Source organism: Aspergillus homomorphus (assembly GCF_003184865.1).
Source record: "Aspergillus homomorphus CBS 101889 unplaced genomic scaffold BO97scaffold_25, whole genome shotgun sequence".
Classification (NCBI taxonomy): Eukaryota; Fungi; Ascomycota; class Eurotiomycetes; order Eurotiales; family Aspergillaceae; genus Aspergillus; species Aspergillus homomorphus.
This window is the reverse complement of record NW_020291911.1, coordinates 53,483-69,405: the sequence shown is the minus strand read 5'-3', so window position 1 is coordinate 69,405 and position 15,923 is coordinate 53,483. Positions and strand designations below refer to the sequence as shown.

Sequence of the window (15,923 nt, the reverse complement as noted above, 5' to 3'; positions counted from 1 at the left end):
GGAACCTCTCGCCGCTCGATAGAATTCCGCAGCCTGCATGTTGCAGGTGATAACTTTGGGTAAAGGTCGGAAGACCTTGAAGCGAGGAGCTGACAGGTATGAGATCTGGATTCGTCGTTTGGCAGCAAACAGGTCGCTAGCTGGTCTTGAGAGCCGATCGAGCGACCACACTAGGGACAGGTAAGTTCGGGCGACCGCAGGCCCGAATTGGAACTGAGCTGCATTAGCTTATGTGTGTTCTAATGGGATACTGTAGAACTTGGCGTACGTCGGCGGGGGCCAGGACTTCAACAAAGGGGGAAACAGTTCCCTTTGTTTGGGTATAATGCCGAGTGACAGATTCCCTAGAGCCAGTATAGAATGTCGACTATCTGACAAGAACACGGTCGGCTGATGGTGTTGATGATCCAAACGATGATGAAAAGCTGTTAGTGCAGTATCAGGCATCGCATCTGATGGGGTCCATACCTTCTGAACGTTGACAACACACGATGCCCGCTCAACTTAACACTCGTCCCCGATGAAATTGTTGATAAACTCCTCACCCCCGTTGCGGTTACAACTATCACAGTACGATCGTCGAGGAGCAGGTGGCTGTTGGATAACCCACGCCAGGCCTACTCGGCCTGTCTGGATGCAATCTCATGCACAATGTCCACAATCTCCGCAGTGCTTTCAGCATGGGGGATCAACTAAACCTTTCCACCTGAATTGAATATAACACCAGGCCGGTCTGTCGGGTGTAGCTAGGAGGAACAAAGTTCCGTGGTGGTGTCAGATCCCGAGTTCACCGGCTCATCGATCATGGCCACATCAGGCAGGACAGGATGCTGCTCTGTCCGCTGTCACTGTGAGGCCGAATTCTCAGCCGCTCGACCGACCGGCTGCTAGGGTGGTGTTTGATGCAACCGGGGGGATCTGGTTTCGCTTGTATGTGGTGGAACGAGATCGTAGCAATCGTTTTGGCGATGTCGGCACTTTCGCGTCCCCTATATGTGCTATCGTGTGGCAAACGGGGTTCGAAGGACTCTCATCGTCTTCGTAGCTATACTCATTCCTATCGCTGGAAGGAGGCTAGGCTCAAGGATGGACGACGGCCGTTCGGCAAAGATGAAGAAGAGTTGAAAATGAACGTTTTCTGTCGCTGTGGAATATACAGTGAGAGACAAGGAGATGTGTTATACCAGAGAAACCAGAAACTAACATATATACAGAGGAGTAGAAGAAAAGGCAGAAGCAGGCGTGGAGCAGGACGACGGGTACAATCACCAGCATCCGACCGAATATATATAGCATGAATAGTGAATAGAGGGCCACGACTGATGCCGCGGGAGAGACACGAGCCTAGTGACTATACGAGAAAGAAATCAGACAACAGTTAAGTTGAGAACCAAGGGGGAAAGTTCTTCAGCTGTGACGTCCACAGGAAGAAGGGCGACGCTTCCTGGCACCCTCAACAGCAAACGGTGTGTTGTTGATAGACAAGGAAGGGAAAACGGGCCAGAATCGATCAGCCCAGTGGAACCTTCAACCGACCCAAGGCTGGGCGGACCCACTGTGCTGTGGTGAGTGAGTGAATGAGTCTTGTTTGACAGCTGCCTACAATACAGTCAGTACTGGCTCCAGGGCTAAATTTGGCGGGAATGCGGGCTGCCATTGCATGCACCACCAACAAGTCTGTCTCTAAGTTGAACAGAGCTGTGGCGTTTGCTCTCGCTCACGAAAAACTGGCAGGTGTCTGATTCCGATCATCTCGAACCTTTCCCTGCATCTGAGAATCGTCGGAAGATCCCTGCGTCAATTGGGAGGGTCGGTTGTCGATCCCAGTGTGTGCGCTGATGATAGGTGCAACTTCTCCCGCTCTCCACCGCGTGCGTTTGAGATTGATGGAATTTCCAGTTAGGGTTGAGGTTAATCACCTGGCGAGGGGGTCTTTGGATCTCTCTGCTCTCTTCTGTCGTCTTGTCTAATTTTCCTGCTGCCTATCTCGTTTGTCTGTCCCCGCATACGCTACATCACCAGCACAACTTGTACCACCCCAACCATGCGGATATGGCTGCTTCTCTGTGTGTTAATCCATGCCATCACGGCCTCCTGCATGGGCATCAGTCTGCCCCCTCCACCGCATGATCCTCCTCCCTCCTCGCACGCCGATGAATTCCCATGGAAATCGCAGTTGGCGACAGCAGCCGACCACGCCGCGAAAACCCGCTTCTACGCCCTGGCGCACACGGCGCAACAGCAGCAACTGCCGCATTTTGCCCACTACCTGCAACACTACCTGGGTAACACCGGCACGGACGCCAGCATCTCGCCGGACGAGTTGCTGGCGGCGATCCCCCGCTTCTACGAGGAGGTACAAACGCTGGTCACTTTCAAGGCGCGGCTGGCCGCCCAGGATCTGGTCGCCGGTGCGCGCACCACCGTGCTGTTCAGTAGCTTCTGGCACGATTACGCCACCACCAGCGACGAAGACTGGGACTGGTTTCTCGCCCTGGGTCGCTTCCGCTACAGCGTCACTGGCGCCGTCCGATTGGCGTCCGACAACAACCGTCCGACCGTCCAGTTCCGGGTAGATGTGCTGCGCGCGTTCGACTTCGCGGCGGGGCGGGAGCTGATCCTGGGCGAGTATCGCTATCACGATTCCGAGCTAGTCGACTTGCAGGTCAAGGGGCTGGGGCGGCAGTTCATGATCCGGGGGACGAGCCAGGGGTATTACCTGGAGGATCAACAAGCGCAGCAGCAGCAGCAGCAGCAGGCGGAGCAGCAGGGGGAGGAGGAAACCACTGTACATCCATAGACCGAAACCATCCACAAATGAAAAGACAAAGGACAGTCGCATCACCCGACCCAGCTAATCTCGTCACATTGCCCCAAACTCTCCGCGACCGCCTGAATCCTGTGCGTCATCCACCCGGACGTAAACCCCTCCGCCTTCTTCCCCAACTGCATCCCGCGGCCACTCCAACACGTCTCATCCGCGGGCGCAAACCGATACGCCAGACACAGCGCCTCATGGACACACATCTCCCTACACTCGTCGACGCTGCCGGCGCGACCGAGGTCCTCGTCCGCAGCCAGATTGTCCCACCCTTGCTTCACCGACTGGATCTGCCCCCAAACAATCCGCCAAAATACATCCCGGTAAACCATGACCTTACCCGCATACCCATCAGCCACCCAGCCCTTCTCCAACCGATCCAAGCCACGAAGATCCTCCTCGCCTTCCAAATGATGAAACGAGACGGCAGGGTAGCACCACAACCGCCCCATATCGAACCCGGTCGCAAAGAAATCCACCTCGCCGGGCGGCGCGATCTGCAGCATGGGCCAGCTCCAGGTTAGACTCACGCCGCAGCTCTCGAGGAGAATCCCCAGCAGACAGTCGCCGGCCCAGTGGGCATCGACGGCCGTCTCCCAGCCATCCTCGCTCTGGGCGCGCAGATCGCGCGCCATCTCCATCGCGGGCCGGGAGAGCACGAAGCCGGAGCCACCGTGCGCGAACAGCGCGTCGACGATCTGCATCTGGTTCCCCAGGTACCAGGGCTTGCGAGGGTCGAAGCGAGCCAGCCAGGCGGCCAGGTTGGCCCACAGGAGGTAGGTGTCGGCTTCCATGAAGACGAACCATTTGGCCTCCGGGCGGGCGGCCAGCGCTCCGTCCACCATCGGCAGGAACTTCCACTTGTCCAGCTTCCAGCCTGGGTTGTTGGGTTTGCCGATCGGCGTGTTGACGTCCGCGACCAGGTCGGCGGGTGTGAGGCCTGAGTGACCGGCGAGCCGGACGCGGTTGTATAGGGAGAAGTCTGGGTTGGTGGCTTTCGTGGCGCTGGAGATGTACGGGCCTAGGATATCTTGGGAGAAGACGGTCGGCGACAGGGGCTCGGCGTAGTCGGAGTAGATCATGTAATTGGGGATGCAGCGCAGGGTGGTGGTTAGGTGCGGAGGCACCTTGTCGCGGGCTTCGGTGATGCCGGTTTTCAGGATAACGAGGACGTCATTGTATATGGGGGGGAGGGCGCAATCGGAAGGGACGGAATGGATCGGAGGAGGGGAGGAGGAGATGAAGGTGTGGTGGAAGGTGTAGATAATTGCAATTATGACAATGGCGGGGAGAAGCCGCCGCAGTCGGAGTGTCATTGTGGTTGTAACAATTAGATGACGATCAATTAATGCAGTAATGATAAGGAGGTGAGGAGAAAATGAGGAGAAGAAATGAACAAATGAACGCGAGGGGAGAGTGCGGAGTCCGGAGTTACGGATCTGCCGAGGCCCGGATTTCCGGGGGGTTTGTTGTGTTTGCACGATATGTACAGTATGCACTTTATGCACTGTATGCCCTGTGTGCACTATAGGCACTGAATGCACTTTACTTAGTTATGGCTTCAAATCCCTCACTCTGTCAACAACAACAACACAACACCAACACAACAACAACACACTACAATCGACGATTCCGATTCAATCCCTGCACGACCTCCCTCGCCCCCCGTCGTCCACTCCGCACCGCCCCCTCCATATACCCTTTCCACTCGGCCGCGGTCTCCGTGCCCACGAAATGGATATTCCCCACGGACTCGCGTAACGCGTCTCCCGCCAGCGTCAACACGCCAGGCGGCAACGCAGGACAGGAAAACCCCCACCCCAACAGCTCCTCATCACTCCACTCATGACCGAGAGCCTCGACAAACTCCCGCGCAGGCAAACCGGCTCATCATAAATCTGCCCCCAACTGCCGCAACAACGCCTGCTCCCTCTTGCGAACATTCTTCTCCTGCGCCCATTGCCGCCCGCTGTCTCCCGCCAAGAAAGCCGTGAGCCCGTACTTCCCATCGCGGGGGCTGCTGGTGTCCCAATAGATGGACGCCGGGCCCTTGAATGATTGCACGAGGCCACAATACCCGCGCTCCACCCACCACGCCGACCGAAACACCAGCATCACCTTGGCGTAGTACACATACCGGAACGAGTCGACCAGCAACTGCTTCTTCGGCGGGAGGGCCGGCTGGAATGTGATCGTCTTGATAACGGGTCGAGCACACCACCTTCTTCGCCCGGATGGCGCGTCCCGTGCGCGAGATCACGATCGACCCTGCTCCCGGACTTTGAAGGATGGCGTCTACACGCTCGCCGAACTGGACCGTGTCCGCAGGGAGGTCGGCGGCCATGGTGTTGGCGAAGCTTTGGGTGCCTTCGCTCGCGGACGCGGAGGTACTGCGCGCCGTGCCGTCGGTCGCAGCGCATCTGGACAAGCCCGTCGCCGGAGCGGCAGTAGTTGAGGAAGTACAGCGCCGAGACATTGATGCCTGGCCGAGCATGGCGCGCGTCCAGACCGAGGCGGTGGCGATGGCGGTCGGGCTGACGTTACGGGATTGCACGTAGGCGTAGAAGGAGAGCGAGTCGAGGGCGGGGTCGGATGGGTTGCTGCACAAGAGGGCTTGGCAGTCGGCCTCGCACATCTCGCGCACGCTGTCCAGCTCGGTCTGGATCTGGGGGTTGATCTGCGGAGGTTAGTGGCGCCAGGCCAAATCATCCACGAAGACTACGACGAGCTGTACATCGGGGCCTTCCGCAACCCCTTATTCAGCCCGGAAACCGAGGACGCCGCCGCGCAAGACTTCGTGCGCATCTACGGCGCAGGCGGCAAGTGCTAGCCGCGTTTCAACCCGAACGTCGCCTTCAGCCGGTGGCGGAAGCTTCTGTATAACGCGTGCCTGAACCCGATCTGCGTCATCACGGACCTCGACACGGGCCGCATCCAGCCGCCGAGGGGGCGATTGTGGATCTGGTGCGCCCCGCCATGAGGGAGATCCAGGCGGCCGCCAAGGCGTGCGCGGACGTTGAGCTTCCGCTTGAGGCACTTGAGTACATGGTTACCATGGATCCGGTTACCATGTATAACCCGCCCAGTATGCAGGTGGATGTGCGCAGTGGGAGGTTCACGGAGTTTGAGAATATTGTTGGTGAGACGGTGCGCGAGGGGAGGGTGAAGAGGGTTGCTATGCCTACATTGACGGTGTTGTATGGGATACTCAAGGCGATTCAGTGGCGCACGAAGGAGAAGAGGGGTTTGGTTACGGTGCCGGAGCCGGAAGATCATACGGTGAAGAAGTGAAACACTTTTTCATTGTTTAATGGTATAGGTAGCATGTCCAACTCACGAATTATACAATATCCCCCACAGATGTGGGAAACGAGACTAGGAAGACGCACACTTTCCATTCGTGCACACCAAGTCATCCGAGCAATCATTCTCCGTCGTGCAGGTAGCACCTGCTTCGCGTCAGTACAGCCATGCAATGTAGCAATCAAGTCAACATACCCGTGCAATGCCCCTCCCAGGAGCAAGAAGCCATCCCCGCCGCCTCCTTAATATCCTCCAATGTCGTCCCAATCTGCACCTCATACACATAGGTATCAATCTGCACCGCCTCACCACGATAAGCCCCGAACTTGGGCTCCGTGCGTCCAGTCCACGTATTCGCGGTCAATCTCGTCGCACCCCCGGCCGTCGAAAAGCCCTGCTGCTCCCCATCGAAATAGAACTCCACCCACCCAGGCTTACCAGTATGAATCACGAGTCCGACCGAGTAGACGGTGTCCGTGTCCACGGTTCGAGACCACTGCGGGACGCGACTGGCCGTGTTATCCGCCTGGTACTGAAGGTGCAGCTGGCCGCTCTTGAACTCGAGAGAGAGGGGGATGTTGGCGCCTTTGTCCTGGGCGTTGTTGCCGGCGTAGGCTTTGCTGTTGATGCCGTCAGTATCCGATTCAGATCGCTTGAGAAGAGAGCGAAGAACAGGAAAAGTACAATTGAAATATCATCAGACTCTGCTCGATCACACCGAGCGAGAACTTGTAGCCGATGTAGTACGTCTTGCCTTCTTCGAGCTTGTGGGGAAGGGCGTGGTACTCCGCCCTGATGTAGTCTTTCTTGCGGTGGTAGTGGAGAGCCGGGGTGCCGTGGGGGTCGGTGCCCAGCTTGATGTAAAGGTCGTTGGTGTTGTCGGAGATCTTCTCGTCGCGCGCCTCTTCGAGATTGCGGATGCCCAGGACCGAAGGGTCGTCGCCTTTGGCGGCTGAGAAGCTGAGGAGAGAGGTGGCCAGGGCCGTTTGGAGGGCGGCGAGGGTGCACAGCGTGGTGGAGAGGCGCATCTTGTTGGGGTGACTGCAAAGGATGTATTCGAGTGATGTAGAAAGGAATGAAAATGGTGTTCGTCGTGTTTCCCTACAGACTTTCACAGAGTATTTATCTAATTTAGGGACTGTCGTGACTACGGGCATATCTTGGGGGCCGCTCGGGCCGCGCAGGACCGCAATACAGCGGACACTGTTCAGCCAGATAGCGTCCAGGATTCAAAGCCTGGCTCATAAGCTAGTTCTTCGGCTTCTGCAGGAAAGACTAATAAGACTTATTCGAAAAGGTGGCTGTGTTGCCCCAAGATGGTGTGTTTCAGATCCTTCCGTGACTCCATTTGCCCTCTTCGGTTACATCTTCCTAGCGGCTTCATCATGGGGCCAAATGCTGCCTTGTGCCAGACCCTAGAATTTGCGTGGCCCAGGTTTGCCTCTAAACGCCCAGCCGTGTAGAAAATAGTGATCGCTTCTATTCGAAATTGAGACGATCGTCCATTCACAGCTCTTTGATCTAGCCGGGGCCGTCTATAGACGACTGCCGCTGTTACACTTCCCGAGTATTATCACTGTTCATGGCTCCAAGACCAGGTCCTTGACCTTTTCGACCTTGGAAAAAGCGACTGCTATAGTTGTTGGCGTAGAATAAATATCCAACTACTTGACTTGATTTCTGCCTTACGAAGGTAACTACGCATGAAGTGCAGTTTTTGACACGAAAAGCAACGATCGACAGTGGGATTCAGGCTATGTCCTTCACTTGACTGTCACTAACTTAGGTAACCAATCTGGTCTTCTTTTCAGACATATCTGGCTTCGGCTGAGCATTCCTCGTAGTAAGCTCAATGCTTTGAACCCATATATGCTCTGGGATATATTTTTTCAAACCGCGCAAACGGGTCTTGGCCAACTCAAGCAAAGCCTCCTCTTTACACACCGCAAACCGCAGATACTTCTCTCCGATAGAAGCATTTTCGGGACTATAAAACACAGATGGTGGAATGGCAGCCACTCCGAGCTCTTGAATAATGAACCAGCATAGTCGAAAGTCACGTCGCCGATTGACAATATGTGACGGGAAAGGGTAATCGGCTGGAATGCGGACAGCCGACATATTGACTAAAACAAAATACCCTCCATCGGGCAAGGTGTACTAGATTCGTTGGAAGTTCAGTCAGTGTATGTACTTGACAATCACCTGTCTGGAGAATAATCTACTGGCAGCCCAAGTTCATCCCACACTTTACAGAAACATCTAATCTTATCTTGCATAAGTCGACGACTCTCTTGCCAGAATTGAGTCTTCTCGGCGTGCTCGTAAGCTACGGCGACAGATTCTTGCAACGGAGACGCCGTGCTGTAGCATATCTTTGTATGAACCGTGGCCACGCGTGCGATGAGCGGTGCTGGTCCCACCAGGTAGCCCACTCTCCATCCTGTGGCGTGGAGTGCTTTGCCAGCCGACCCGACGGTCAAGGTGCGTCGGTATAAGTCGTCCGTGAGGCTGGCAGGGCTGGTTGATGGCTGATAAGCGAGCCGGTCATAGACCTCATCGGACAAGAGGATGAGGTTGTGCTGGATGCAGATTGCTCCTATTTTATTAATCTCGTCGTGCGTGAACACCTTACCGGTGGGATTATGTCTGATGTGGAGAGTACGTTAATGGCTTCCCAGAACTGAGCGAGATGAACCTTACGGTGTGTTGAGAACCTAATTCAATTCCAGCATTCGTCAGCTAACCGACAAATTGAGTCCTGTGTGGCAAAGTCGACATACAATCATTTTTGTACGATCATTAATAAGATTCTCGAGCCTTGGAAAGTCAACTGCCCAGTCCGAGGCGCGCGACGTCCAAGTCGTACGGTTCTCTGGTGGCAGGAGAGACACATAACGAACAATAGCACCAGCCAGCTCAATGCTGCTAATAAATCTTCGTTCATGAATCAGCGATCACACTTCACAAGACTCTGTCGCAAAGGTCTTCTCATACTGGTCGAAGAATGGCTCAAAAACGATGGCCTCATCGCCCGGACTAAGAAGTCCCATGAATGCACAAAGCATTCCTAGCGACCATCAATCAGATATTGTTCTCGAACAGAGAGTATGTGCTCAACCTTCATTTGCACCCGACGTGACGACGACCTCCGTGTCAGGATTGATATCTCTGCCCAATGACCTGGAATACATATCTGCTAGAACACTCTTCAGTCGTGGACGGCCCTAGATCACTTTCGAGTCAGCACTGGGGTATATTCAATTCGCGTGCTGATACTGTAAAGCACTTGCCTTTGTCGGGGCGCATTGGTTGCAATCGACCCTATCGAGGGCATCCTTGGCGGCATCAATTGCAAACCGTGGAGGGTTATATCCACTGGGCTTGTTACCCGGATGGGTCCCCATCAGTAGTTGGACTTTGGCTTACAAGAAGCCCTGACCCAGATTCGCAATTGGTTGGATTGGTGAAGCGGCTGCTGCCTCGTTCACAAATGACCTGCAATTCTCGTCAGTAGATTCCAATACCTCTGACGTGTCTCTTGCCTACCACACATCTTCCACATGGTCACTGTCCCATTCGTGGGCTTCGATCTGAGCTTTCTTCGCCGTCTCCGGCATTTTTGTCGGCTCCGCGGATGCGATCTTGCTTGGATAACGCGACGTTTTGGCAACTTACACTCGAGAGAAGCAAGTGGCAGTTCTGATCTTAAAGCGCGGAGATGGATTAGACTTCAATGCAGGGGAATCAGGACTCGCGATCCGATTCGTAGGACCTGAAGCACCGTCAATTGTGGCCGGAACAGCCCGCTCGTTTGCCGGACATTCATCCCACCGTTCTCACTTCGACGGCATGACTGGCGGAAGTCAAAGCTCTTACAATTCGAGTTGAACAGAGAGCATGTGATGCCATCATTTACTGACTATTGCTTTCCAGAAAGACTTGCTGGGAAATCGCGCGACTATTGTCCGAGTAGTGTCATTCTAGGCCAAAGAGCGTGCTGTGGCGCTCTCACATGCAGAGCAAGCACAGGAACAAACCTTCGCCTACTTGACTGCAGACAATCCCGACCCGTTACATACATCTGAAGTCTTCTTCACTATCTGAGAAGTCCCAAGAAGCATTCTCATCAGCTCCATTCGGCCGAGTAGCACGCACAAAGCCAACCTCGACCGCATCGATCCGCGCTACGGGTCCTACTACCTCAACCTCCGCACCGTAGTGGTGCGAGTACCAAGTTTCCATCAAGTTGTCCTCCGGTGAGGTACAAGCTGGCGTCTGGAACAGCCACGGGAAGTTCTCCTGCATGTAATCCAAGGCCACCTTGGAACTGCGGTCCACCCCATCGCAGTACCGCAAATTTCTGAACGCAAGGGGAAGGTTGTCGCGCAGCTCTTTTTGAATATCCGTCGGATACTGTCCCACAGCAAAGAGAAGCAAGTTGAATTGCATGAGAGACGCCTTACAATGGTACGACCCACCGTATCGGGCGCGGTTATACAAGCCTGTCAGGGCAGCGATGGCGCCCATGCATCCTGCTCCGTAGTCTGCAATTGGCCAAGGCGATACGATGGGCTCCGATTGCCTGAGAAATGCCCCAAAAGCTCTTGCAAAGCCAGTTAACTAATTCATGCTGTCAGCCTCGAATCATGTCATTTTACATGCGGTAAAGCAGGACTCACGCAGTCTACAATCTGCTGCCATCCGGGTCGGCCGGACCACGGACCCTCATGCCCGAAGCAATTCTCATCCACATAGACAATACCCTTGCCTCGGCGGGTGGCTATAGTAGACAAGGTGACAGGACCGTACCCAAGCCTCTCAAGCACGCCGGGTCGGTAGCCATCGATAATAACATCTGCGTCACGCAAAAGTTCCTCAAACTTCTTGCGACCGCGCGCACACTTGAGGTCTATGTCCACGACATGCTTTCCCATGTTACCGTCCACCTGGAAGAATGGTACGTCTGGCACAGTGGAGGAGCAAGTGATTTTGAGAACATCGGCCCCATACTCGGCCAGAATACGACCGATTACTGGACCGGCAATTACACAGCAGAGCTCTAGCACTTTCACGCCAGCAAGCGGCCTGCGTGTTGTGCTCGGGGCAAATGGTGTTGGCGGCGTGTCGCCCTGTAAGCGGCAGACTTTCCACCAAGGCTCCTGGATGCTCGTCTTTCCCTATGCTTTGCTTTAGCTCCATGACGACTTTGCATCGAACTAAAAGGTAAAACATACATGTGGAGTGTCGCAAAATTGTTTATATGTGTATACTGTGACTCCAGCCTGCTTGGACTCCAGATTTACCTGCTCTAGTTCAGCCGCCGTCCACTGCTCGACATGGGCTTGTATGAGACGAATGATCTCGTCGTACTCTATTCGGTCTGATCGGTGGCTCGCCAAGCCTATCATATTGAGAGTCTTGCTCGGGTTCAGCGAGCCATGCAGGTGAAAGAATTCGTTCTCATTCTTCGTGCGGTACATATTCGCCGCTAGACGTCGATAGAGATTTGATTGAGCGGCATGGAGATCGGTATCTACCAGCGCTTAGACCTATGTTCCTGAATATGCCAAATGGGTTTTCCCTGCCTTTGAGATACTTCTTAATCCCTGGATCTGATCTAGAGCACCCATTTACCTTAGCAATGAGGGCTTGGAAGCCGAACAGCGTCGCTCTCTCTAGGTCAATCGTGACCTGTCTTCCCTCACACTCGGTCCCAAAGCGCAAATCTGCTATGGCAGCCGCAAGGGCACCTTCAATGCCCTTGAGCGCAGCTAACGTCTCGGTCACTTTGAATGGCGTTGGATAATAAATGCGATCGGAGCGCGAATTGAAGCGTACTGTCTTCGGGATAACCTCGAGAGGAATGCTGAGCTCGGCTGCATGGCCACATAGGAAGGCGAATATTCTTTCGGATTCGTGGACTGGGCAATAACCTCGTATTGGGCTATTCTCCATGTTACCGGTTCCTAAGCTGAGCATAAGTTTCCCAGAATAATCCACTAGCATGATGAGTGAATTGATGCCAGCCTGAAACAGCGTTATGATTCTGGTGCCGTTGATGGATTGAACAGGCGATGAACTGGCCTAGACCCTTTGAATCCAGCCAATTGCACACAGTCACAAGAAAGATGCTGGCAGTCGGGAGTGTCTTGCGTGTCGAGAGAAGTCGTTACAAACCTGCACTTACGAAAGAGGCGTGATAGCGAATCCTTGGACCATTTAATGAACATGTGATCTTTATCCACACATGAGTGCATTATATCTTCTCAAGCCGGATACCGAATCCAACCAGTCATGCCAGAGGACTCTTCGGTGGGCAATAACGCCTTGTATGTCTTGTGGAGTCTAAGTGGGTGAACCACGACGTCAATGAAGTATCTCATTGCAGGTACAAAGAAGCTCATCTTCTCACCCATCACACTCTGCTATCTGGACTCTAAATTCCTGCAATTCCCTCAGCATACAAAGATATCGCAAGCTTCCCATAATGCAGACCCTAGCGTCTATCCTGCAGAATGCAGCCCGTATGCATGGTAAACGGGCTATACTGGCTTACCCTGCAAACCGCTCCGCGAGCGATTCCACAGTCAGTTTGACTTACGAAGAGCTCAACGCTCTGGCAACCTTCAACAGCCAGCATTTGCGTGATCTCAAAGATTGCAAGCAAGGCCAGGTACTACTTCTGTACCTCGAGGACCACTTGGAGACAATCATATGGTTCTGGTCCATAGTGTATGCCGGCAATATCCCCGCCATGTCCACCTCTCTACCTCGTACTGAAGCTCAATCCGTGAAACATCTCCGCCACTTATCTCGGCTGTTAGAAGAACCGATCTGTCTCACAACCGACCGCCTCATGCAGCAATTCCCGGCAGAGCCGATTGTACGTCTCGTTGACACCGAAAGTATTCAGGGCACGCCCGACACTATAAAAGCTCAAACCGAATCCCAACAAGAAATGCGATGCACTACCCTTGGGGCCGTCTCGGATATTGCTCTCCTTATGTTGACCTCAGGCAGCACCGGGCCGTGCAAGGCCGTGAGTCTGACAAACCAGCAGATCCATGCTTCGTTGGCAGGCAAATGCGCGGCATTCCCTCTCAAAACCCAAGACGCAGCATTCCTTAACTGGATCCGACTTGACCACGTGGGAAGCTTGGTCGAGATCCATCTTCACGCGCTGGCAGCAGGAGTAGATCAGGTGCATATACAACCCGAAGTGATTATTGCTCGACCCGTGCTCTTCCTGGAACTGCTCGAGCGACACAAAGTTGCGAGAACTTTTGCGCCAAATTTTTTCCTACTTGAGCTCTTACGGTTTTTTGAGTGCGCGCAAGTAGCGAGCCGCAATTTCAATCTCAAGGACTTGCACTATCTGGTTTCAGGTGGTGAGGCTAATGCAGTGGATACCTGTGGTCGATTGAGCCAGCACCTGGCCCGACATGGCGCACCTAGCAACGTTATCGTTCCTGGATTCGGCATGGCGGAAACCTGCGCTGGGTGCAGCTACAACTTTGATTTTCCAAGATGTGATCTGGATCGGGGAAATAAGTTTGCATCGCTCGGAACACCCGTGCCCGGCATAGAAATGCGTATTGTGTCATTGGCCGACGAGAGTGAATTGTCGACTCCGGGGACGATTGGACATTTGGAAGTCAGAGGTCCTATAGTCTTTGGAGGGTACTATAATGAGCCGAGCACTACATGGCAGACATTCAGGTCCGATGGGTGGTTCAGAACTGGGGACACAGCCTTCTTAGACCCAGGCGGGCATCTGAACCTCTGTGGCCGAACGAAAGAATTGATCACGATCAACGGGGTCAAATACTCCTTACATGAGCTTGAATCAGCACTGGAGGGTACAAACATACCCGGAGTAGAACCGAGTTTCGTCGTCTGTTTGCCTTATCGTTCTCCAAGTGACGATACGGAGCAGATATGGGTTCTCTACAAACACAGCTACCGCTCGGAGGATTCCGAGGCTCGATGCAGAGCCAAGGAAGCTATAACGCGGAGAATCATGGTCCTGACCAGCACATGTCCCCATGTCTTACCTTTACCAACCATAGGCCGAACATCCCTGGGAAAGATATCTCGATCGCAGTTGAAGAGCCAGCTAGAATCTGGGGGATTTACCAAGGAACATATACGGAACGCAGAACTCATTCGCAACTACCGAAGCAAAATATGCACTTCCCCACATACGCCTACTCAAAGGCTCATTGCTCAGGCTCTGGCCCCCATTCTCAACAAGCCTTTGGAAGACATCGGAGTTGATGATAACATTTTCGGACTAGGCATGACATCCCTATCACTAATCCAGATGCAGTCTCGCCTGCGCGAACAGCTGGCTTTGTCCGTACCGCCTGTATTGCCCACAATCATGTCTCACCCAACCATCCGCCAACTCGAAGATGTGCTTCAAAGACAGTATCACGAATACAGGCCGGTCGTGACCCTCCAACCCCACGGTAAGAGAACGCCGCTATGGCTCGTCCACCCAGCCGCCGGAGAGGCACTGGTCTTTGTCAACCTTGCCAAGCGCTTTCACGACCGGTCGGTGTATGCCTTGCGGGCGCGCGGTTTTTACCCGGAGGAGCCGTATTTTACCAGCTTGGAAGAATGTATCAGCACATATCAATTTGCCATGAAAGCAAGGCAACCAGAAGGGCCGTACGCCATCTTAGGCTACTCATACGGGGCAATGGTAGCATTTGAGCTCGCAAAGTCTCTCGAGAAGGAGGGTAGCAAGGTTGACTTTGTAGCCAGCCTCAACCGGCCGCCATACGTGAGTCCACGTCTCCAACGGCTACAATGGTCGGATTGCTTGGTCAATATATCCTTCTTCCTTGGGCTTTTGCCGCGGGACGCCTTCCACAAGATGGTCCATGGGTTAAGGGAGATACCCAGGGGGAAGGCCTTGGAGTTAGTTCTTGATCGGGTAGACCCAGATCGAATGGAAGAATTAGGACTCAACTCGGCTAGATTCGAAAGGTGGATCGATGTTGCCTACGGTTTGCAGCGAATTGGCCGAAACTACAAGCCACATGGCAATGTTGCGCATGTTGATGTATTTCACTGCAATCCAGTGGAGTTCTTGCAGACAGGGAAAGAAGAATGGCTGAGGCGGCTTTCGGCTTGGGATCAATTTTCCCGGGAGAAAGCACTGTACTTTGAGGTTCCAGGCGAGCACCATGAGGTTCTTGCTCCAGGAAACGTGCAACAGTTTCATAAGCAGCTGCAAGAATCACTGCATATACGGGGGGTATGAGTTTTTTTTTTGTGGTCATACCTTATCCAGCTCCAGGAACCTTAACCTATTCATATGGAAGTCAAGCTGAATTGACAGGTTTCGAAACATAAGTTCGCTTGTAGATTCTCCTGCAATGACAATGAGGGCAAGCCCTTATAGGTGCATCGGCATCGTCCGCATACCTTGTCCTGAGCTTAACGCAACTTAGCTCTCCATCACAAAGGCACACTGAAGAACTTGGCATCAGAACAATATTCCCACGAGAATAGCCGAGCTCCTTTCGCTCGGCTAGAAGGCCGAATCGAGCCATTGCAGGGCCGCTATCTTAGCGTCGCCAAGCAATCCAGCCACGAGGCACGCAACCCTATGCGCTTTTAAATAGTGGGTTGGGGCCCTGCAACTGTTCGTCATTCGCGCTAAAAGTGGCGTGCTGCGGCAAGTATAAAATATGTAGAAGCTGATTAGCTGAAACGGAGGGCGGATGCCGTGCACGAGTGCTTGATCTGAGATTCGACCTTTCGTTCACCAAGATAATCAGACACG

At 53.7% G+C, this 15,923-nt stretch overlaps 7 protein-coding genes across 7 annotated transcripts; 2 read left to right on the top strand and 5 right to left on the bottom strand.

The window, feature by feature from the left end:
• Window positions 1-1,974: 1,974 nt before the first annotated feature.
• On the bottom strand, window positions 1,975-4,166 carry BO97DRAFT_478820 (uncharacterized protein). Its single transcript, XM_025700649.1, has 3 exons — window positions 2,851-4,166; window positions 2,720-2,786; window positions 1,975-2,634 (listed from the first exon to the last, which is right to left on the bottom strand). Exons 1-3 carry the CDS (start codon window positions 4,135-4,137, stop codon window positions 2,072-2,074), a joined length of 1,917 nt encoding a protein of 638 aa, XP_025550104.1. The 5' UTR covers window positions 4,138-4,166; the 3' UTR covers window positions 1,975-2,071.
• A 272-nt stretch (window positions 4,167-4,438) lies between these two features.
• Window positions 4,439-5,456, bottom strand: BO97DRAFT_435561 (flavin monoamine oxidase family protein; the record flags this gene model as incomplete). Its single annotated transcript, XM_025697737.1, has 3 exons — window positions 4,439-4,658; window positions 4,743-5,002; window positions 5,040-5,456. 3 exons carry the CDS (start codon window positions 5,454-5,456, stop codon window positions 4,439-4,441), a joined length of 897 nt encoding a protein of 298 aa, XP_025550103.1.
• Window positions 5,457-5,797: 341 nt separating this feature from the next.
• Window positions 5,798-6,112, top strand: BO97DRAFT_425903 (ketopantoate reductase family protein; the record flags this gene model as incomplete). Its single annotated transcript, XM_025697100.1, has 1 exon — window positions 5,798-6,112. One exon carries the CDS (start codon window positions 5,798-5,800, stop codon window positions 6,110-6,112), a length of 315 nt encoding a protein of 104 aa, XP_025550102.1.
• Window positions 6,113-6,196: 84 nt separating this feature from the next.
• Window positions 6,197-7,190, bottom strand: BO97DRAFT_471270 (uncharacterized protein; the record flags this gene model as incomplete). The annotated part of the gene is made up of 3 exons (XM_025700034.1): window positions 6,809-7,190; window positions 6,320-6,744; window positions 6,197-6,270 (listed from the first exon to the last, which is right to left on the bottom strand). The coding sequence occupies exons 1-3, from the start codon at window positions 7,150-7,152 to the stop codon at window positions 6,197-6,199; spliced, it is 843 nt and encodes a 280-aa protein (XP_025550101.1). The 5' UTR covers window positions 7,153-7,190.
• A 716-nt stretch (window positions 7,191-7,906) lies between these two features.
• BO97DRAFT_435559 (pyridoxal phosphate-dependent aminotransferase) lies at window positions 7,907-9,744 on the bottom strand (the record flags this gene model as incomplete). Its single annotated transcript, XM_025697736.1, has 9 exons — window positions 7,907-7,951; window positions 7,988-8,284; window positions 8,350-8,773; window positions 8,876-9,061; window positions 9,122-9,194; window positions 9,246-9,351; window positions 9,418-9,502; window positions 9,554-9,622; window positions 9,674-9,744. 9 exons carry the CDS (start codon window positions 9,742-9,744, stop codon window positions 7,907-7,909), a joined length of 1,356 nt encoding a protein of 451 aa, XP_025550100.1.
• A 454-nt stretch (window positions 9,745-10,198) lies between these two features.
• Window positions 10,199-12,357, bottom strand: BO97DRAFT_435558 (CoA-transferase family III; the record flags this gene model as incomplete). The annotated part of the gene is made up of 5 exons (XM_025697735.1): window positions 10,199-10,747; window positions 10,807-11,304; window positions 11,362-11,660; window positions 11,713-12,048; window positions 12,315-12,357. The coding sequence occupies 5 exons, from the start codon at window positions 12,355-12,357 to the stop codon at window positions 10,199-10,201; spliced, it is 1,725 nt and encodes a 574-aa protein (XP_025550099.1).
• A 257-nt stretch (window positions 12,358-12,614) lies between these two features.
• BO97DRAFT_454602 (non-ribosomal peptide synthetase) lies at window positions 12,615-15,502 on the top strand (the record flags this gene model as incomplete). The annotated part of the gene is made up of 1 exon (XM_025699116.1): window positions 12,615-15,502. The coding sequence occupies one exon, from the start codon at window positions 12,615-12,617 to the stop codon at window positions 15,396-15,398; it is 2,784 nt and encodes a 927-aa protein (XP_025550098.1). The 3' UTR covers window positions 15,399-15,502.
• Between the last annotated feature and the right edge of the window lie 421 nt (window positions 15,503-15,923).

Bases quoted from the DNA above. Each gene is read 5' to 3' on its own strand.
- BO97DRAFT_478820 (XM_025700649.1), bottom strand. From the start codon at position 4,137: ATGACACTCCGACTGCGGCGGCTTCTCCCCGCCATTGTCATAATTGCA. The intron at 2,787-2,850 runs GTCGGGTGATGC...ATGGATGTACAG, and splicing joins AATGTGACGAGATTAGCTGG to TGGTTTCCTCCTCCCCCTGC. The intron at 2,635-2,719 runs GTAATACCCCTG...GAATCGTGATAG, and splicing joins TGCGCTTGTTGATCCTCCAG to CGATACTCGCCCAGGATCAG.